Genomic DNA, 23,165 nt, shown 5'->3' with positions numbered 1-23,165 from the left:
GAAAAATCGAGAAAATGGGTGCAAATTGATATATTTATATATTTTTTAAAGTGAACATTTTTAACTCAAATCTTTGCTTCTGGGGGGTCCCTGGAACAAAGTATTTTGAGATGGGGGTCGGCGGCCAAATACATATCATTTTGGGTGGTCCTTGACATGAGAAAAGTTTTGAGAACAACTGATATAGAAACATACTTTTTTTTCAGAATACTGTTAGGATTTAGAAGACATTTGTAAGAATCGGAACCTCAGGCCTTTAATGGGTTAAGTGGTCAGATGGGTGCGGGCCGACCAAGATTATCAAGTCCAGAGAAAGATCCGGAAAAGGTTGGGCACTGGGGGCGTTTCTTTTTTTATGCACACTTGGGTTAATAAATGGCGATGAAATGTTGCCTTCAGAGGTAGTGGGGGGGGAGGTGATAAAAATGAAAGAATAAGCGTTCCAGTGGGAATTGGTTTAATCTTTTAATGTGTGAGAGACAAAGGGAAATGGGAGACAAAAGCCTTATCGGACACAGCAGCAGTAGTGCTTCAGGGGGCTGGCCTTGGGAAATGGCCCGCTCAACTTTTATTGAGGCCAAGGGTATATGTGATTTGGACTTAGAACACAGGCCGGTCGGTGTGCCTACACACGCGCACGCACACACACGCACACACACACACACACACACACACACACACACACACACACACACACACACACACACACACTTTTTGTTTTACTTTACTGGAGTATTTCCTATTTTCAATACTTTTACTTCTACTCCACTACATCTCAGAGGCAAATATTATACTTTTACTCCACTTTAATTATTTGAAAACTTTAGCTGCTATAGTTGCTTTGTAGATTTTGAACATACATAACCCACTTCAGCCCTATATACATTTCGGCCATTTGAAAATAGCCGATCTACAAGCTCACAATGCGTGGCATCGCGACGCATTGTGAGCTTGTAGATCTGCTATCAAAAGATTTGTATACATTTGAAAACTTGTGAGATGGGACATTCTGCATAACGAGTACTTTGTACTTTTGGTACTTCCAGTGCATTTTGATACCAATACTTTTGTACTTTTACAGTACATTTTGAACATTTTTAAAGTACATTTTGAATTCCAGACACACACACACACACACACACACACACACACACACACACACACACACACACACACACACACACACACACACACACACACACACACACACACACACACACACACAGACACACACACACACAGACACACACACACACACACACACACACACACACACACACACACACACACACACACACACAGTGAGATGAACAGGTAACACATGCAGTGAGGAGAATGGGGAACCAAACCAAGGAGACATACTGTAGCAATAACACAAAATACAGATAGAGAACAGAATGAGACAGTGAGCTGCTGGCCCTAGATCACAGGGAATCAACTGCTTTTGAAGCTGCACCGAATTAGGCAGCGTTCCACAAACTTACATATCGTCACCGTCGGGGGGGAAAACCTCTTATGTCCAAAAAACGTTACTTTTCAGGAAAAAGAAATGAGGACCTGTGTTCCAATGATATCCAATGTAGTTATATTAACCCATTAAGGCCTGAGGTTCCGATTCTACAAAATGTCTTCTAGATCCTAACAGTTTTTTGAAAAAACGTATGTTGCTATGTCAGTGGTTCGCAAACCTTTTCATGTCAAGGACCCCCAAAATGTATTAGGCTGCGGACCCCCATCTCAAAATATTTTGTTCCAGGGACCCCCCAGAAGCAAAGATTTGAGTTAAAAATGTTCGCTTTAAAACAATATACAAAGATTTAAACACATTTTCACGATTTTTCAAAAATAGCAGATCTACAAGCTCATAGCGCGGCACTCGGTGCCGCGCTATGAGCTTGTAGATCTGCTATTTTTGAATAGCCAAAGTGTAAAATAATGCTTTTTAGCTAAAAAAAAAAATCACAGATGCGTTCCAGGTCTTAATGAATGAATTAGTCACAAGCTCTTGTTAATGCCTTTCATTGGTTCCATATTTATGAAACCCACCGACACACTTCTACAAGCTCACAACACGGCACAATATGATGCGTTGTGAGTAGTACATGAGTAGTACATGAGTTTATGAAAATCATTAAACAAAAGTTTAAAGGATGGTTCACCCAAAAAAAATATTATTTTCTATCAATTACACCCCCCATGAAGCATTGAATTCATGAAGACTTTTTAGTTTTTGTCACATTCCTAAGCCAATAAATTGCATTACCGGTGGAAAGATGCTTATGTATCCGGTAGGAGACTCAAAGGAGTCTCTTTGAGTCTCCTACCGGAAATACACCCGGTCATCACATTATTGTCTCAGGATTGCGTCAAAAACAAAAAAAATCTCCATGAATTCAACGCTTCATGGGGTGTGTAATTGATAGAAAATAAGTATTTTTTGTGGTGAACTATTCCTTTAAATAATGGAGACGCAAGGTTTCTGCCCAACAGCAACAATATTTATATGGCTAGCAGATCTACAAGCTCACCGAGGCACCGAGTGCCGCGCTATGAGCTTGTAGAACTAGTGCAAAAAAAAGCGAGTTGAAACAACGTCTTGGCATCGAAACACAGGAATCAATAGCGACCAATTCCACCTCCTCGGCCAAAACCTTGTTTTCAGACAGTAAGAGAGTCTGCCTATTATAACAGCTCTGATTGTTCTCTTTCTCTTGGTCCATTGGTCATTATTTCCCTTTGTCTTCATGTCTGTCTGTGTTTAGTCCTTGCCAAACACTTGGTCAATCTTTTTATGAAATGTCTGTATCTTTCTTTCATTATTTGTCTGTTTTTTCAACCACTTAAGTGTTATACTTCGTCATAGGGCGGTGTCGTACAAAAATAGCACCTAGATCTAGTTTTGAGGACACCAGGTCGAAAGCGGTTCATCTGTATTTTTGTCTCGTACATTGTTTTTCCTGCGTTTGACGCCGTTTATACTTGTTGTACTGTACGTGATAGCCAAATGTCAGGTATTTCAGTACTACTGAAGCGTGGGCGACGTGGGCTTCGACATCACCTTTTTATATATTCCACTAAGAACAGCTCTGAGGGGCCTTCAAAGGAAGGCTAGCTCCGCTAATCTATAACAATCTAGTTGAGAGATGCTGACTGTGCTCTGTAGGGTTCAGGGGCGTTATTTAAGGAGGGGATGGACGGACAGGGGGCACGGATCCATCATACTGAATGCCGTTAAACAGTGGTTCTCAAGGTGGGTCCTTGGGGGGGGGGGTTCCAGGGGGTCCCCTATTCGAAAATAGTGAAAATGTTTTGCAATTTTTAAATATACATATTTTTTAAGCAAGCATTTTTTAACTCAAATCATTGCTTCTGGGGGGTCCCTGGAACAACAGATTTTGAGATGGGGGTCCACGGCCAAATACATATCAATTTGGGGGTCTGTGACATGAAAACGTTTGAGAACAGAGACACCACTTAGCCCTCCTGCCTGTCCTGGACATACACCGTATAGGAATGCCACCGTGGGGCCGTGCTCCAATTGTCCAAATCGTATGAGATCCACCGCCGGAATTGACCGATCACATTCCGTCTCTGTCAGTTCTCCGGATGACGTCATCCGTCCCCTTCTGCTCCTCCACCTGCTCCGTAATAGGCAGCGATAAAAGGAAGGTAATTGCCTCTCCTCTCCGCGCTGTCGGTCGAAGATTTACTACCCCCCCCCCCCCCGCACCAGCTTTGTACTGATACACAGAGTAACATCCCCCTCATAAGCCACCCCACACACACGAGCACAAAGTCACCTCCGCCACGATGGCATCTAATCCCGTAATGATCGGCGTAACGGGTCGGGATACATCGGACTAATAATTTCCATGACAAACCACCCCGGTGAAAGGCCTTGAACCAGAGGAGTGAGGGAGGGAGAAGGCTTACGAGTCACACACACACACACACACACACACACACACACACACACACACACACACACACACACACACACACACGCGTCTTTGTATTACTGTACTGTATTCGTGCGGACCGAACCTTTTAGTAGGCCAATTGTGTTCGTTTATTGGGTTCACGCACTATAACCCTAAAGCCAGAAATAGCCATTCAACAAGCTCACTCTGTGATCTTGGAGATCTGTTATTTCCGGTGTGTGACAGTAAGTGTAAATCAGCCATAACTCCAAATACAACCTCTGAATGACTTATCCTACAACCCCTAACATCAACCTGAAGCTTTTCCTAATGGTCAGCGAGCGAATTCAAGTACACACACACACACACACACACACACACACACACACACACACACACACACACACACACACACACACACACACACACACACACACACACACAACACACACACGTCAAACGTAATACTGTTGTAGATCCCTCTGCCCGGGAGCAGAGGATCAAACAAGGACACAATGCCACCTCCCGTGTCCTCATTAAATCTGCATGTCCCAAAACGCTCTCGCTCTCTCTCTCTCTCTCTCTCTCTCTCTCTCTCTCTCTCTCTCTCTCTCTCTCTCTCTCTCTCTCTCTCTCTCTCCCTCTCCTTCGTGAGGTCGATGCCACGTCGCGTGTCAAATCACTTCAACCGGCGAGGAGACGCCGCCTCGGCGCGTGCGCACAATCATGCACGCACGTGCAAACACACTACGCTCTTTTCTGCCATCCGCACATCCCAAGTGACTCCCCAAAAAAAACAAAAAAACGTGGCAATGTGTTCTCGTCGACACGCTGACTTTTTTAGTGCTGTGAAGAATGGATTGGGAGTGGAAGATGGAAGAGGTTGCTGTGATGAAAGAATCCTCAATACCCCCCGTCCCCCTCCCCCCTCCCCCCCCCCCCCGCCATCCACCCACCCGCCGTCCTGACCCACTTCCCCCAGGCGTCCCACCCCCAGCCTGAGCGTCTGTACCGCTAACGTTACGATTCCCGCGCAAAAAAGGCCTTTGATTTACAATCGTGGGAAGAGAAAAAGGCAAGCGAGGCTGATGTCTGTATTTTTTTCGCAGATCTACAAGCTCACGACCCGTCGTGAGCTTGTAGATCGGCTATCTTCGGCGCCACGAACAATAAAGGAAGCGTGAGGTATAGACGTCTGTCTCTCTGGTGCTCATGTTTCATATCTTCCTCAGCCAGGAAGCTTCGACTTTTTGTGAATTATTAAGCACGGGGAGCCCTTTTTTTTATTCATCGCGTTATTTCATTTATTCATTTTTTTTTATTCCCACTCGCTCTGTGTCTCATCTCTCTTATCTCCCCCCCCCCCCCCCCCCCCAATCCCCCGACTACCATCCCTCCCTCCCTCGCTCTCCTTCTGTCTTCCGTGTCTTTTTCGACGAGGGTTTTAGCTACAGTAAAGCAGAGAGGGGTTCCCGCTCACTCAGATGCAAATGGCCGTCTTTTGAAGGGGGGGGGGCACATGTGGGAACGCCAATTAATCCATCCACGGCGAAAACGCGGTCCAGCCATTGTTCCTAAACTCGCCGTTCACCGGCATTCGCCGGGACTCTTTTTAAAGAGTCTGGGTTTGCGTCGGGAACCGGTACAAAGCACAGGAAATGACATACGAAGGACAGGAAACAGGAAGCCAAAGCGTTTTAAAAAAAGGGCTGTATTGCATTTCCACTGGTCGACCCTTTCCTACACCCCTCCCTGTCTAACACAAACCCTACACAGTCAAATCTGGGGCATTAAGTTAAAGGTGGAGTAAGTGATATACTTTAGCTCTACATTCTGATAGTAATCATTGCTATAGAGCAAGTGGTCCTCTAACTGTTTAGGAGGATGGCCCATAACTCTGAGAGTGTACAAATGGAACAAAATGGGGATCCATTTGCTGGTCTCCCCATCTCTCCAGCTTTTTATGAAACTGAATATACATTTCCAGGCCGGGGTACCAATTTGATCCAATCAGCAGAGAGAACCCCACAAAGATTTATCAGCTTCAGTTCTATAGTGTTCCAGTTGAGGTCCAATTTTGTATGCTCAGTTCTCTCTCCTGATTGGATAAAATTGGTATCCCAACTTGACAATGTAGTTTCTGTTTACTAAAGAGCTGGAGAGACCCTGTTATTGAACAACCACCCTATAGCAATGATTGCTATTGGAATATGTAACTATTTAAAACATATATTACGTACACCCCCTTTAACTCTTATAGTGTTAAAATGTACCTGTAAAGGAGCCATTTTTACACTTTACGATTTACACATTACACTTTCAGAGTTAAATTAACGCCCAGATTTGACTGTACAAGATAACCGCCTGTTTGACTGGAACGCCCTGTACCTCCCTTAGTCCCTTTCCTACCTCCTAGCTCCCCAAGTCTCCTCTTCCTGTCTCTCTACCTCCTCTGGTTCTCAATGTCCGGTTCAGGGGACAAACAGGGGTCCAAATGTACGTCCCTTACAGGTCTGTAACTCTTGAGCGTGTACAAATGAAACCAAACGGACCCTTACGGGTCCACGCGAACACTGAGTATTTAACAGTGTAGATTGGGATCCCAGTAAAGTTTACTTCAGTGATTCTCAACCTTTTTAACCCATTGATACCTGGAACGCATCTGTGTCACTTTAGATGTCTTTGGCTATTCAAAAACAGCAGATATACAAGCTCATAGCGCGGCACCGAGTGCCGCGCTATGAGCTTGTAGATCTGCTATTTTTGAAAAATCGTGAAAATAATGTTTTTATATTTTTTTCCAAAAAACTGTTAGGATTTAGAAAATGTTTAGAAGCGGCCTCAGGTCTTAATGGGTTAATTTCAAGAGCAGCCACCATTTTTATATGAATTAGACCGCGGTCCCCCCTTTCTTGGGACCCCAATCCTACTACTGTAAAATTACTCATTGTTAATTACTTTTTGCACCACCTTTTACAGACCTGTAAAGGTTCTATTTCAGTGGTTCTCAAACCTTGACATTTCAAGGCCTCCCCTTAACTCTGACAGTATACAAATGGAACCAAATGGACCCGTTAGGGTCCATTTGGTTCCATTTGTACACTGTCAGAGTTACAGACTCTTAGGGTCAATTTAGAACCCCTAAACGGAACCCAGAGAGTCCCTAGAACCCACTTTGAGAACCACTGGTCTGGTTGGACCCCCTGGTGGTCCCCCGAACCCAGCACTCCACCCTTGTTAACAGGATCATTCATGTTATTAACTGTGTTCTTCTCTCTCTCTCTCTCTCTTTCCGGGGGTGGTTTGTTTTTTTTGGTTGGGTTTGCCGGGGGGTCCTCCAGATCTCCACGTGCCCAGCCCGTGCGTGGAGGTGGTGTGCGAGCACGGCGCCGTGTGCGTGGTGAAGAACGGCGAGCCGGTGTGCGAGTGCCCCGAGGCGTGCCCGCAGACGCCGGACCCCGTGTGCGGCACGGACGGCCACAGCTACGGGAGCCCGTGCGAGATGAGGTCCATGGGCTGTGCCCTGCAGAGGACCATCCACATCCAGCACAAAGGACCGTGCGGTAAGCCTTTTTGATTGACTTGAATGTTTTATTGACATGGGGCGCGTTTGGTAAAAAAAAAAGGCTCCGCAACGCGTCATGATTGGTTGCCACGTCTGCTTATTGTAAGCAACCTTGCCCTTGTTTTTCTGTGAAGGTGCTTGTGAAGACTGGTGGTTGCGGTTTCTAAAACTTTGTTGATATTTTTGTATGAGTTATTGGTTGATATATTGATATATTTCACACGCTCTCACATTGGATATGTGATCCAATTAATTCTTGTTTACTTAAGTAAAAGTATCAATACTGCAATGTAGAAATACTCTGTTACAAGTAAAAGTTCAGATGTTCAAAATGTACGCGAAATGGATGAGTCACAAAAAATGCCAAGGGCTACATACTGCTTACACACTGATGCTTCATTATTAATAATCTAATGCCATATATAATAATATCAATCAGAGCGACCAAACCGGTATTTTTATGTACTTACTTAAGTACATTTTGCTGCTAATACGTAGTAGGATTTTTCATGCAGGACCATTACTTGTAATCGAGTATTTTTTTTATGTTGCTGTATTGGTACTTTTAATTAAGTAACGGAACTTAGTACTTCTTCTACCTCACACACGCACACGTACACACACACACACACATACACACACACACACACACACACACACACACACACACACACACACACACACACACACACACACACACACACGGAAGAAGTGTTGAGACAGAGCCAGCAGGCCTAGGAAGCTTCACACACTCTCCTCATTAGCGGTAATATCGTTCATTTGGACGCCGTTCAACGAGGAAGACGCCTCGTGTTTTTGAAGCCCCTGTTTTCCCCCAGCCTGCCGGCTGCTGCTGCAACCCTCACAGGAGGAAGGAAGGCCAGCTCTACACACACTCAGCTCATGTGGTGGGGGGGAGGGGGGGAGGGGGGCTACAAACGACTGAGCCAGCAAAACACCAACCACCCCCCCACCAACCCCACCCCCAGGTGCTAGGGTGCGTCTCTCTCTCTCTCTCTCTCTCTGACGGCAATTACATACACCTGGAGGATGGCATTAGCACGACGCGCGGCCCTGCTATCACATTCAATTAGCGGCGGGCAAATAACGGCGGCTGATTTTAGCTGGTAATTGAGGGACAGGCGAGGCCAGCCTGCGGAACCTTACCGCGTTATTAACCTGTTTAATGCTCCTTCCAAAGAGAGACTCCTCTCCTCACTTCTTCTTTCTCACCTGTCTGTCTGTCCATCCCTGGCTGTCCACCAGTTGCCAGGCTGTCGCCCAGAGGCCTGTTTTTTTCTTCTTTTTTTTTTAACCCATTAAGACCTGAGGTCGATTCTAAAAATGTTTTCTAAATCCTTATTTTTACATAAAAAAAATAAAAAATATATATATATAAAAAAATAAAAAGAATAAAATAAAAATATATATTAAAATATATTAAAAACATTAAAAATATTAGAAAATGAAAAAATATTTAAAAAATACAAAAAACAAAGATATCTCAAAATATGTTTCTCCAGAGATCACCAGAAGCAAAGACTTGAGTAAATGTTCGTTTTAAAAAATATACGTATGTCCAAAGATTTGCACAAACGATGTAAATCTGCTATTTTTTTTGAATAGCTCAAAGACATCTTAAAAATGACACACAGGTGCGTTCCAGGCCTTAACGGGTTAAAGGGAATGGACCAGCTGTTCCCCCGGGGCTATAAATCACGGAGGCTGTGGCGATGGTGAATGTCGTCCCTTTTATCGTGGGCTCCATGTCCTGATAGCAGGGCCTCCGCTTTCTCCTTTATCAGCGCCGTGCCCCTCACACACACCTTGGCTCTTCTCCATGCCGCCTCCTCATCCAGAGGCATGGAGAGACACCAGACAACCAGCATCAGGCTAGAGAGAGAGAGGAGAGAGGAAGAGGAAGGCTGGCTGTTGTGTTTAAGCCATTATAAGACCCCGGGGGGAACGCATCTCTATGTCGTTTTAAGATTTATTTGGGCTATTCAAAAAATAGCAGATCTACAAGCTCATAGCGCGGCACCGAGTGCCTCGCTATGAGCTTGTAGATCCGCTATTTTTTTTGCAAATCTTTGAATGTTATGTACATTTTTAAAGAGCTGGTGCCATGGTTTTGCACCTTTTCTGTTTTTCATGTGTCTATGAGGTTGATAGAACTTCATTAAGCGTGGTTTTATGTGGTGGTTTTATGGTGTTTTATGTCTTCTCTGACTATTTAGAGTTTCTTCCTGGAGGCTGAAACCTTGAGGGTCAAACGTGCCAATAGAGAAACAGCGCTTTAGTGACATAGTAAAAACATACCCTCCCCCTCATTATCATAACACAACAGGTGTGGGCATGAGGAGGAGGAGGGACTAGGACAGGTGGGTGGTGCTAAGGTGGTGGAGGAGGTGCTAAGGTGAGAACCAGGTACTGTATACTTAATGAACTGGAGGCGTGTCCACATAAAAACATAATTTTAACAATTTCTGTACACTTTTTTGAAAAAAATCTTCCTCCTAGTATAACCATAATACCTGATGATCATGTTTTAGGGGGGGGAGAAAATCACTGAAAATCACGGCACCCCGTCTTTAACTCAAATCTTTGCTTCTGGGGGTCCCTGGAATGAAATATTTTGAGATGGGGGTCCGTGGACAAACACATGTCATTTTGGGGGGTCCTTGACGTGAAAAAGTTTGAGAACCACAGATATTATAGCAATATAATTTCCCCCCCAAAAAAACTGTTAGGAAGCAAAGATTGCTCTCTCTCTCTCTCTGTCTCTCTCTGCGCCTCCTCATCTTATTTACCTCCATCTCACGCCTTCCCCTCATTTATTACTTCTCCCTCTGCCCTCCCTCCCTCTCTCTCTCTCTCTCTATCTCTCTATCTCTCTATCTCTCTATCTCTCTATCTCTCCCCCCATCATCGCTCTCAACTCTGCTCGGCTGACCCATATTTCTTGCTCTGCCTTGGATATTGTTTTAGCAGCACCTGTGGGACAGGAAAAGGGGGAATTTCTTTATTTTATTTGATCAAATTGACTCCTGGCCTTTTTCTGTGGCAAAAAGTGATATTGTCTCTATTGGGTAGAAACCTCATATGTCAAAAACTGTTGCTTTTCAGGATTCAAAAAGCTTGTAGATCTGCTACTTTTGATGCTTTTAGGTGTGAAGTAGCTAAGTACATTTACTCAAGTACTGTACTTAAGTAAAACTTTGAGGTACTTTCACTTTACTGGAGTGTTTCCAATTGTCTATACTTTTACTTCTACTCCACTACATCCCAGAGGAAAATGTTGTACTTTTACTCCACTACAATTATTTGAAAACTTTAGCTGCTAGTTACTTTGTAGATATAAATTGTTACATTATAAAACATACATTAACCACTTTAGACCTATTTTATACCTAGGCTATTTGAAAATAGCCGATCTACATGCTTGTGAGCTTGTAGATCTGCTATTTTCAAACATTTTAGTACTTTTACTTTTGGTACTCTAAGTACATTTTGATACCAATACTTTTGTACTTTTACTCAAGTACATTTTGAATATCGGACTTTCACTTGTAACAGAGTACTTCTACATTGCAGTATTGATACTTTTACTTAAATAAAACATTTGAATACTTTCTCCACCACTGCACTGTAGTATGGTCAAGTAGGGCGTTAATTTACGAAAACCACAAAAAAGTTAAAGTACGGAGATAAGAGTGTTCCGCCCGACGACAGCAAACGATACGAATGGCCTTTTCCGTGGCAAAAAAAAAAGGTGATATCCTACTTGTGGAGGGGTGGGTCGGTCGGGGGGGGTCCACTTAACCATGCTCTCCTCTCCCGGACCGCCTTATACAAGGTCAGCCGCCACTCAAGCACGCGGGGAAAAGGGAAAAGAAATATCAGAATAATAACAAATGTCAATCCTGGCCTGCTATCGGGTCGCACCTGAGCCATAAAGATAACCGCTATATTCCCCCCTTCTCCACCCTCTCGGGGGGAAGCGGAATGAAATTATGACTTGGCCCACAGGGCTATATAGCCACGGTACACAGCCCCCCCAAACGTGTGCACACATGTACGCGCTGCGCACATTATTATATCGTCCCTGCCGGGCAGAAACCTTGTATCTCATGTGTGTATCTCCATATACTTCATTTTCGGATATTTTTTTTAAACATTAATGCCCTATGTCATACTTCTTTGTGTGACCTATGTCATGTAAAAGTTGCGGAAATTGCAATACTGCAAGCTCAAAATGTTCGCTTTAAAAAATATAATACTCGATAGATTTGTACAAATTTTCATTTGTTTTCAAAAATAGCAGATATACAAGCTATGAGCTTGTATATCTGCTATTTTTGAACAGCCAAAGAAATCTTCAGTCTGTCTCTGTGTCTTATAAACATTTTACCAATGAAAACTATGTATCATTGAATCTATCGCACAGGTTCTTTTCTGTATTTCCCTGAAAAAGTAACCGCACATATACATTGGGGACATATACAAGGTTTTACGGCCGACAGTGACAATATATTCGCGGAATTTCGTGCACGCTCCCTTCAGCTCCGTTCATCCATCTCGAATCCCCGAAACCCCCGCCTTCCCTTCATCCTGTCCGCTCCCCACACACTCCAGCTCCTCAGGTCCATAAAGGTGTACAGTACATCAGCCTGTGATAATTGGCTGTGATAATAGCTCTCTCAAGTCAGTGAGTTGTTATGGTGGCTGAATAACCCATTAAGACCTGAAGCCGATTCTATAAATGTCTTCTAAATCCCAACAGTATTCTGAAAAAAAAAAAAACGTATGTTTCTATATCAGTGGTGCTCAAACGTTTTCATGTCAAGGACCCCCAAAATGATATGTGTTTAGCCGCGGACCTCAAAATATTTTGTTCCAGGGACCCCAGATGCAAAGATTTGAGTTAAAAATGTTCACTTTAAAGCAATATATATTCCAAGATTTGCACACATTTTCACGATTTCTCAAAAATAGCAGATCTACAAGCTCGTAGCGCGGCACTCGGTGCCGCGCTATGAGCTTGTAGATCTGCTATTTTTGAATAGCCAAAGTGTAAAACAATGCTTTTTTAGCTCAAATCAAAAAGTGACACAGATGCGTTCCAGGTCTTAATGGGATAAAAAGCCCAGGCAGCGCAGCGCAAACAGCCCAGAAATAAGCCACATTATCATCACCATCATTCCTTCGGCTCGGGCCCCCGCCGCGCCCGCCCGCCCGCCCGCCCATGCAGGCGCTGGCTGGCTGGTGGTGCCTCAGCGTTTTATGGCATCCAGGTTTGCTGCTGCTGACGCCGAGCCCCCCCCCCCCTCACCCGCGCTCTTGTGGGAGCCAAGAGTCATCCATACCGCTGGATTACAGACAGGGGCTCCCCCCCTCTCCCCCCTCCGCTCGGTCCGCCCGGCTGCCTCTCTCTTCTTGCCTTCCGCTTTCTAAAATAAAGACTATTCATTATCGCAGAGAGAGGCCGAGGCGGGGGGCTCCAGGAACGTGCCTGCTTGGTGCTTAACAGTATACCTGCGCGACGACGGCGGCGGCGACGCGCCGGGCCAAAAATTGAGTTGGCCCCTCTCTCAACGTGCAGGGGAAACGTTTTCTCTCGCTCCATTTCCCCTCGCTGGAATAAGTCCTCGTGCTGGGGAAATTTCCATTTGGGGAGGGTGAGGTGGGGTGGGGGGAGACATATGTGCCGGGTACTAGGCAGAGGACCAGGAAGACACTGCCGGTTCTCTACGTCCGGTCCGGGGGACTCCCCTAGGTGGTCCTTGAGGGGGTTCCAGAGGGTCCGCAGCCAAAAAATATATATCTAATATAGCATCAAAATCAGTTGAACCAGTTTAAACCTGTATACAGTACATCGGCTATTTGACAATAGATAATCTACAAGCTCACAACGCATCACGGTGCGACGTGTTGTGTGAGCTTATAGATCTTCTGTTTTTTTGGGGTCTGTGGCCAGATATAAATGCTATTAATTTGGGGGTCATTGACATGAAAACATTTGAGGACCACATTTGGTAGCCGTGTTGTGCTTTGCAAAATCCCTAAGGGTTTATTTCACTTCTTTCCCTTCTGCTACACGCCTGCAATATTGGCATGGAATTGGTCTGTGTGTTACAGTACTTCTTAACAGCTGTTACCAATGATACAAATTAAGGCTCCAGTCAACCAGTCAGTGTCTATACATTTCTCAATGGAATAGTATAGAGAGACCGCCTCACAACCACCACAGATGTGCGACTTAGATTTAACATACTCTTCCACACGGATTGGTTGAAATAACATTTTATTTATTAACCCATTAAGACCTGAGGCCGCTTCTAAACATTTTCTAAATCCTAACAGTTTTTCGGAAAAAAATATACAACATTTTTTTTCACGATTTTTCAAAAATAGCAGATCTACATGCTCGTAGCGCGGCACTCGGTGCCGCGCTACGAGCTTGTATATCTGCTATTTTTGAATAGCCAAAGAAATCTAAAGTGACACAGATGCGTTCCAGGTATTAATGGGTTAAAATAGGTTCTTGTAGCTTCGTGACCGAGGGAATAATTACACTTGTGCCCAAAAGCGCACGAAGACGAAGCACGTGGGATTTATTAGCCGTTAGGAAAGACCAAAAATAATCATGTGAAAACCTCTTTGGCTTCCACGAGGAAAGCGTTGAGTCATGTTTTTCGCCGAGCGGATTTACAGAAGCGTGAAATCTGTGCTCGGTGGCGGCGTGCCGACTTAGCGGCTCTGAGGGTATTTTTACACACTTCACTCGATGCAGTCGCTAATTGCTGGCAGACAAAAAGACCCTGTGACTCACGTAGCCAATTACAGTTTAACTCTCAGAGTTAGACGTGATTTCGGCGAAAAACCAGGAACGAACTGTTACAATAACACATCCAAATGACACGAATACGGGTCCATTTGGTTACCTTTTGTACACCTAACCCATTGATACCTGGAACGCTTCTGTGTCACTTTAGATGTCTTTGGCTATTCAAAAATAGCAGATATGCAAGCTCATAGCGCGGCACCGAGTGCCGCGCTATGAGCTTGTAGATCTGCTATTTTTGAAAAATCGTGAAAAATGATTTTTTTTTTTTTTTTTTTTCGAAAAACTTTTTTTTTTTTTAAGCGGCCTCAGGTCTTAATGGGTTAACACGTGACTCGGGGAAATAAGGAACAGATGGATACGTTAACGCAGGAGGAACACGCGTGCATCTTCATGTTAGAATAGGGGACATTGCGGCAGCACTTGACAGAGCAGGGCGGGAATTAAAAGGGGTGCACGGCGCGGTTAAGTCACGAGGTTGAACCCCCCCCCCCCTCCCCGAGGGGAGACTTGAACATAACTCTGTATGTGTTCCCCCCCCCACGTTAATGGCAGTGGATTATAGCACCGCTAAGACATTCATTTCAGCACCGCGTCCGGTCCAACCCTGGAAGGGGCCGTATAATTGTCAGAGGGGGGAGGGGCGGGCGGGCGGGCTCACGGAATTATCGATTTCCATTAATTTCACGACCGTATGAGGCCACGTTATCGCCCAACGAGCGTCCCTACGGTTATATGGCACCGCATTTAACGTAATGTAACGTGACATCCGGTGTCGTAATGCGGATGTACGCATTTAACCCATTAAGGCCCGGGAACGCATCCGTGCAACCACTTGAACCATTATTTTATACTTTAGGCTATTAAAAAATAGCAGATCTACAAGCTCGTATCGCGGCACCGAGTGCCGCGCTATGAGCTTGTAGATCTGCTATTTAAAAAACTTTTTTTTTGAACATTTGTGAGAATATTTGAATACATATTTTTAAAGGGAACATCTTTGACTCAAATCTTTACTTCTGAGGGGTCCCTGGAACAACATGTTTTGAGATGGGAGTCCGCGGCCAAATACATATCATTTTGGGGGTCCTTGACATGAAAAAAGTTTGGGAACCACTGATTATAGCATCATACGTTTTTTTCAAAAAACTGTTAGGATTTAGAGGACATTTGTAGAATCTTTCCCCCAGAAGCAAAGATTTGAGTTAAAAATGTTTGCTTTAAAAATATATATATATTCAAAGATTTCCCCCAAAAAAATCGAGATTTTTTTTTTTTTTTTTTTCAGATATACAAGCTCATAGCGCGGCACTATGAGCTTGTATATCTGCTATTTTTTTAATAGCCAAAGAAATCTAAAAATGACACAGCTGCGTTCCCGGTCTTAATGGGTTAAAGAGAGCCTTGTGTGTGTGCGTGTGTGCGTGCGTGCGTGCGTGTGTGCGTGTGTGTGTGTGTGCGTGTTTGAGTGTCTATCTTAACACACCACACCTGTTCTTTTCCTCCCGTCCAGTCGAGGCCTGCGCCAACTGCTCGTTCGGGGCGATCTGCGACGCGCAGACCGGCCAGTGTGTGTGTCCGTCAGAGTGCGTGGACTCACACCAGCCCGTGTGCGGCAGCGACGGCAACCAGTACGACAGCGAGTGCACGTTGCACGTGCGCGCCTGCAAGGAGCAGGTGGACCTGCGCGTGGTCAGCCAGGGAGAATGCAGTGAGTACCTTATATCGCCCCTCTCCTTCACTTAAAGGAGTAGTTCACCCAAAAAAAATACTTATTTTCTATCAATTACACACCCCATGAAGCCTTTAATTCATGGAGATTGTTTTTGTTTTTGTCGCATTCCTAAGCCAATGATTCATTTACCCGCGGAAAGATGCTAGTGTATCCGGTAGGAGACACAAAGGAGACTCTTTGAGTCTCCTACCGGAGAGACCGCCGGTCATCAAATTATTGGCGTAGGAATGAGATAAAAACAAAAATATTTCCATGAATTCAAGACTTCATGAGGTGTGTAATTGATACAAAATAAGTAATTTTTTGGGTGAACTGCTCCTTTAACCCACGTCCAGTCACAGCAGATGGCCGTGCCTTGTAATGTGATATAAAACAAATCCAAATTTTGTTTTCTCAATTTTTTCGCTATATATTATTTTATTTCTAACATTTTCAAAAGTAAAAAATACATCAAATGTTTACATTTTTTGTTTAAATGTATGTTTTAAAGAGTTAAAAGGGGGAAATTAAATCTTCTTTCTCCCAAACTGGATTATTATTCATTATTATTATTATTGCGTTGCATTGTGAGCTTGTCGATCGGCTATTTTCAGCGACAGCCTTCCCCACAATAACAGACAACAGAAAAAACACTAGTATTGAGCCCTGAGGGACTGCAGTTAACTTACCCATATGGGGTTTAAGTGATTAACTTATTTTGGAGTCCCATGCTGAGTGTTCCTGGTCTAATGGACCCACCACCTGTCTGTCCTCTCTGCTCCTCTGCGCCAACAGAAACGTGCGGCAGCGTGGTGTGCGCCTGGGGCGCCCGCTGCGTGCAGAACAAGTGCGAGTGCCCACCGTGCCAGGGCCAGGCCTTCTCGCCCGTGTGCGGCAGCGACGGCGTCGGCTACGACAACGAGTGCGAGCTCCGCGCCGCCTCCTGCGTCATGAAGAAGAAGATCGAGGCGGTCAAGCCGGGCAGCTGTGATGAAGGTAAGGGAAACGGGACTTTGAAGATGGCGTAATTACTTTAACCAATTAAGACCTGGAGCGCATATGTGTCACTTCTTTGATTTGAGCTAAAAAGCATTATATTACACTTTGGCTGTTCAAAAATAGCAGATCTACAAGCTCGTAGCGCGGCACCGAGTGCCGCGCTACGAGCTTGTAGATCTGCTATTTTTGAGAAATCGTGAAAATGTGTGCAAATCTTTGAATATATATTGTTTTAAAGTGAACATTTTTAACTCAAATCTTTGCTTCTGGGGGTCCCTGGAACAAAATATTTTGAGATGGGGGTCCGCGGTCAAATACATATAATTTTGAGGGTCCTTGACATTTGAGCACCACTGACATAGAAACATATGTTTTTTCATAAAACTGTTGGGATTTAGAAGACATTTGTAGATTCGGCTTCAGGTCTTAATGGGTTAACCAATCAGCCATTGAAGACGGCTGTAATTATCTCCACCGGCTGACCTTGCGGCAACGCTTCTCCACCTGTCTGTAACGTTTCATAACGGTGCCCGGCGTGTCCCCCCATGGGTAATCAACCCATTCTGTACTGTTTCAGGTTAAAACAGGATCATCATCATCATCGGGAACAGAGTTAAATAAGCACTGAGGGGTCTACAGTGTAGATTGGGGTTCCAGTATAATTTAGTTCAGTGATTCTCAACATCTTTCCATTTCAAGGACCCCCCCCCCCCCGTTTCGGACCCCCCCATTTGATGCCATTTGTTTTTAAATCTCTGGGACCCCAATCTACACACTGTATAATCCTCAGTGTTAATTTACCTCTGAGAGGGCACACATGGACCCCTGGTGGTCCCTGGACCCCATGTTGAGACTACAATACACAATACGACGTCACTACAAAATAAACGCCACACATCTTTTAACCCATTGATACCTGGAACGCATCTGTGTCACTTTAGATGTCTTTGGCTATTCAAAAATAGCAGATATACAAGCTCATAGCGCGGCACCGAGTGCCGCGCTATGAGCTTGTAGATCTGCTATTTTTGAAAAATCGTGAAAATTATTATTATCATTTTTTTCCCAAAAAAATATTAGGATTTAGATTTTTTTTAGAAGCGGCCTCAGGTCTCAATGGGTTAAAGACTACAACCAGGAAACAAAAAAACGTGACTACCAATTGAAACAGGAAACACAATACAAAAAAGGGAATACAGCATAAATAATGACAGTAGCAGAACTCTCGCTCCTTTGATTTTCAATCAAACTATTACATTATGATTATACTTTGTCAATGTTGGCTGGAAAACTCATATGTCCAAAACCGTGACTTTTCAGGAAATAGAACGACAATAGCAGATCTACAAGCTCACAATGCATCCCAATGCGATGCATTGTGAGCTTGTAGATCGGCTATTTTCACCACTTTCGCTTGACACTCATGTACAGAATGATGAAGTAGTAGAGCAATGACTGACGAAAAAACATAAAAAGTGGAAATATGGCGATACAAGGTTTCTGCAAGACAGCGACGAGGTCCAAGTGCAAATAAAAGGCAGTTTAATTTCCACGCCTGAGGCACCCGCCCCGCGCTATTGTTCTTTATCCCTGCATTTGGAATAAACGAGGCCCAAATTGGCCCCGCTCGGTCCTACGCTGATCAGCGGCGACAGGCTGAAAGTGGAGCCTTCCACAACGCCGTCCTGCCCGGAACCCACTTGTCACCCTTCTGTTGTCACGCCAACTGCCAGCGAACACACACACACACGCACGCACGCACACACACACACACACACACACACACACACACACACACACACACACACACACACACACACACACACACACACACACACACACACACACACACACACACACACACACACACACACACACACACACACACACATATACACACACACACACACTCTAACGTCAGTGACTGCCGTCATACCTTTACAGGGCGTGAAGGCGAACAGATTACACCTGCCAGGGGCCCTCCAGTCACATTTTTAACCCATTGAGACCTGAAGCCGATTCTACATGTCTCCTAAATCTCAACAGTTTTCTGAAAAACGTATGTTTCTATATCAGTGGTGGTCAATCTTTTTCATGTCAAGGACCCCCAAAATGAATATGTATTTGGCTGCCAACCCCCATCAAAATATTTTGTTCCAGGGACCCCCCAGAAGCAAAGATTTGAGTTACAAATGTTCGCTTTAAAAATATATATATTCAAAGATTTGCACACATTTTCACGATTTTTCAAAAATAGCAGATCTACAAGCTCGTAGCGCGGCACTCGGTGCCGCGCTATGAGCTTGTATATCTGCTATTTTTGAATAGCCCAAAGTGTAAAATAATGCTTTTTAGCTCAAATCTAAAAATGACACAGTTCCAGGTCGTAATGGGTTAAGCCAGAGTCTTTGCCTTGTTGTTTGCACGCCGGTATATATATTGCACACTGAAAACAGCCGATCTACAGTACAAAACGCGTGGTTGTGGAGCTTGTAGCTTGGCTATTATAAAAGCAGGGTGAGAGAACAAGGAGAATAGATCAAGGTAAGATGAAGGAGAAAGAATGAAGGACAAAGAGAGAAGAAGAAGAAGAGGAATGAGCCACAGTGCTGAGTCATTTCGGTCTGTTTGTTCTGTATCCTTATTGCAGTCTGGCCGCGTGGCGAGCCGCTCCGCGTCGCCTCGACGCTCCATTTAACACCGTTTCATTGACTGAGACGACTGACCTTTTTTGTATCTGGAGCATGAAGAAATGTGCCACTGTATGCTCACAGCGCAGACTGTGGACACGCGCGCGCGCACACGCGCGTTTGTATCGCTATACTTGTGAGGACATCACCGTTTTACAACGATGGTTTTATTAATGCCATTTAGACCGGGAAAGCATCTGACTGTGATATGTTTTTGTTTTTTTTGGCTATTCAAAAATAGCAGATCTACAAGCTCATAGCGCGGCACCGAGTGCCGCGCTATGAGCTTGTAGATCTGCTATTTGTAGAATCGGCCTCAGGTCTTAAAGGGTTAATGCCATTTTTATCAATTTCTGCCATTTTTAACCATTACCAAACTAGCTGTGCTGCGACGCATCGTAAGCTTGTAGATCAGCTATTGTCGGCGCGTGCACCGGCGTGAAACTAAGTATAAATCAGACATAATTCCAACCACAACCCCTAACATCTGAATGCCTTTAACCCTAATCTGAATCATTTCTTAATTTGAAGTCTTGTGAAGACTAGCAGAATTGTCCCCACAATGTCTATTTCTCAAATTCTAGTATACTTGTGGGGACACTTGTGGCCCCCACAAGTATAGTAATACAACTACACACACACACACACACACACACACACACACACACACACACACACACACACACACACACACACACACACACACACACACACACACACACTTCATATCATCTTGTGGCAGCAGGCGAAGACGCTCTCCTCTTCCTTCCCAAGGGCATTTTTATGCCTCTGATGCCCGGTGATTTCTTTTTTCTTTTCTTTTTGCATTTTCCTTTCTCTCTATCTCTCTATCCATCTCTCTCTCCATCTCTCCATCTCTCTCTCTCTCTGAACATGCCCTTTCTCCTCCGTCCTCCCCCCTTTTGCTCATTTTGAATCTCAGAAAAGCCATCAGGCTTTTACACAATAGAATAGTTATTTTTCTCTCATGTCCCCATGGCTCGTCTCTCGTCCTATTTCTGTTCATCAAAAAATCGTGCAGCCGCTGACAAAGGCGCACCATCGCGTTCGCCGGGCGGGGGGGAGATGGGATCGTCTGCGATCAATGAATCTCACCCCGGGGGTGCTGTCTCCCTCTCTCCTGTGAGCGTGTTCCCCCGAATGTGTGACCCAGACCCCTCCTCCGTAGGGGGGGGGGTCCGCGGTCTGCGGTGTTTTTTGGTGAACAGATGAGAAACTAGACCTGCTGCGTTGTTGTGCGCACATACAAATCTACAGTATATGTCGTTGACTGCGGCTGACATTTCTGTTGCTTTTTCTTTTTTTTTTTGCAGATAAGAAAGACTTTCATATCTCTCTCTCCGCCTCCGCCTTAAGCCATTCGATCCGGGAACACATCTGTGTCATTTTAGATTTGAGCTACTGTGGATTATTACCATTATTTTACACTTTGGCTACTCAAAAATAGCAGATCTAAAAGCTCATAGCGCAGCCTTGAATACATATATATTTTTTAACAACATTTGTAACTCAAATCTTTGCTTATGGGGGTCCCTGGAACAAAATATTTGACAAATGTTTGTTAAAAAATATATATATTCAAAGATTTGCACACATTTTCCTGATTTTTCAAAAACAGCAGATCTACAAGTTCGAAAATAGCATATCTACAAGCTCGTAGCGCGGCACTCGGTGCCGCGCTACGAGCTTGTATATCTGCTATTTCCGAATAGCCCAAAGACATCTGAAAACGACAGAGACGCGTTCCCGGATGGAACAGGCTAATGGATGCACACGACAGGGACAGTGTGTTTCGATGGCGATTCGGCAAAAAAGCAGCAGTTTATATGTGGATAATACAGCACATCCGTCATGAAAAATATAAGCCCCCGCGATTCCCCGCGTTTGCTATAGCTCTATCACGGACAGCAGCGAAAGTCTATATCAGCCGCGGCCTTACAGTCCCCTCCCCCCCCCCGCGCGCCATACCTCATATCTAAGATAAGGCCGACGCGGAGGGACGACGAGTGATTTATACGTTTATGTAGACCTGACTTAAAAACCACACTCATTAGTCAATGCGGCGGGCGGGCGGGCGGGCGGGGGAGGAGGGCGGATGAGGGGGCAGGGCGGGGGGAAAAAAATGGAAGTTGTTTTCGTACCGCCTTTTATTTAGCGGTAATGAAAAATGACACTGTTCCCACCGCCGGCCGTACGGGGGGAATTTATCACCTGTTTAATTTCACACTCGGGTAGGCCTGGCCTCAGCACCCCTTTCTTTTTTTTGCGACACTGACAAAGTGGCGTCTGAGAGCAGTGCATCACCTAGGGGGGCCCGGGCCCCTTTTTTTTAATTGAATACGCATTTAACCCATTCAAACCGGGAACGCATCTGTGTCACTTTGGATTTCTTTGGGCTATTAAAAAATAGCAGATATACAAGCTCATAGCGCGGCACCACGTGAACAATCGTGAAGATTTTTGCAAATATTTGAGTATATGTATGTTTTTAAAGCGAACAGTTGTAACTCAAATCTTTGCTTCTGGGGGGTCCCTGGAACAACATATTTTGAGATGGGGGTCCGCGGCCAAATACATTTTGGATTTTGGTGGTCTTTGACATGGAAAAGTTTGAGAACCACTGATTATAGCAACATGTTTTTTCAAAAAAAAGTCATTTGTAGAATCCCCAGAAGCAAGGATATGAGTCACAAATATTTGCTTTAAAAAATATACATTCAAACATTTGCCCCAAAAAAAACACGTTTTTTCAAAAAATAGCAGATCTACAAGCTCGTGGCGCGGCACTCGGTGCCGCGCCACGAGCTTGTAGATCTGCTATTTTTTGAATAGCCAAAGAAATCTAAAAAAATAACACTGATGCGTTCCCGGTCTTAACGGGTTAATAAACAGGATTACGAGTGCAGCTGCAGCAACAACACACAGTGACGCGCGGCGGATCACACTCCCCCTCCATCACCCCTCACACCACGCAGCGTATCGCGGGGGAGGATCGCACTTAGAGGGTGCTGGGAAGAGCATGGGGGGGTGGGGGGGGGCGGGCGAGTGGCTTCCTGCTCATCGCAAACGAAATGAGTCGTTTTTTTTCTCGAAAAGAGGCGATCTACAAGCTCACACCGCGTCACACCGCGTCACACCGCGTCACACCGCGTCACACCGTGGCGCGTTGTAGAGCTTGCAGATCGGCTGTTTTCGGTGTGCGGCGACGCCGGTGCATTAACCAAGTGAAAAATCCATACTCCCCTCCCTCCCCTCCCTTCCGCCCCTCCGTCTGGGCCGGGGCGCGGCGCTCAATCCTTCTTTATCTGCGTGGGAGAGTTTATTTGGGGCTAACGCGCTGTCACATCCTTCAGAGGCAGCAGGCCCCGGTCTGAGAGAGGGACTGACAAATGATGAGGCCACAAAACAAACA

At 44.8% G+C, this 23,165-nt stretch overlaps 1 protein-coding gene across 1 annotated transcript in view; it reads left to right on the top strand.

The window, feature by feature from the left end:
• The window catches only part of agrn (agrin), a 376,705-nt gene that overhangs the window by 190,539 nt on the left and 163,001 nt on the right, over positions 1 to 23,165 (top strand). Inside the window, 3 exon segments of the mRNA XM_084069276.1 lie at positions 7,262 to 7,483; positions 15,843 to 16,040; positions 16,839 to 17,039. Coding sequence (XP_083925402.1) covers positions 7,262 to 7,483; positions 15,843 to 16,040; positions 16,839 to 17,039 — 621 coding nt within the window.

The sequence above is a fragment of the Gymnoscopelus microlampas genome (assembly GCF_963454915.1).
Source record: "Gymnoscopelus microlampas genome assembly, chromosome: 10".
Classification (NCBI taxonomy): domain Eukaryota; kingdom Metazoa; phylum Chordata; class Actinopteri; order Myctophiformes; family Myctophidae; genus Gymnoscopelus; species Gymnoscopelus microlampas.
The sequence above is the reverse complement of the archived record's forward strand: the minus strand, read 5'-3'. Positions and strand labels throughout refer to the sequence as shown.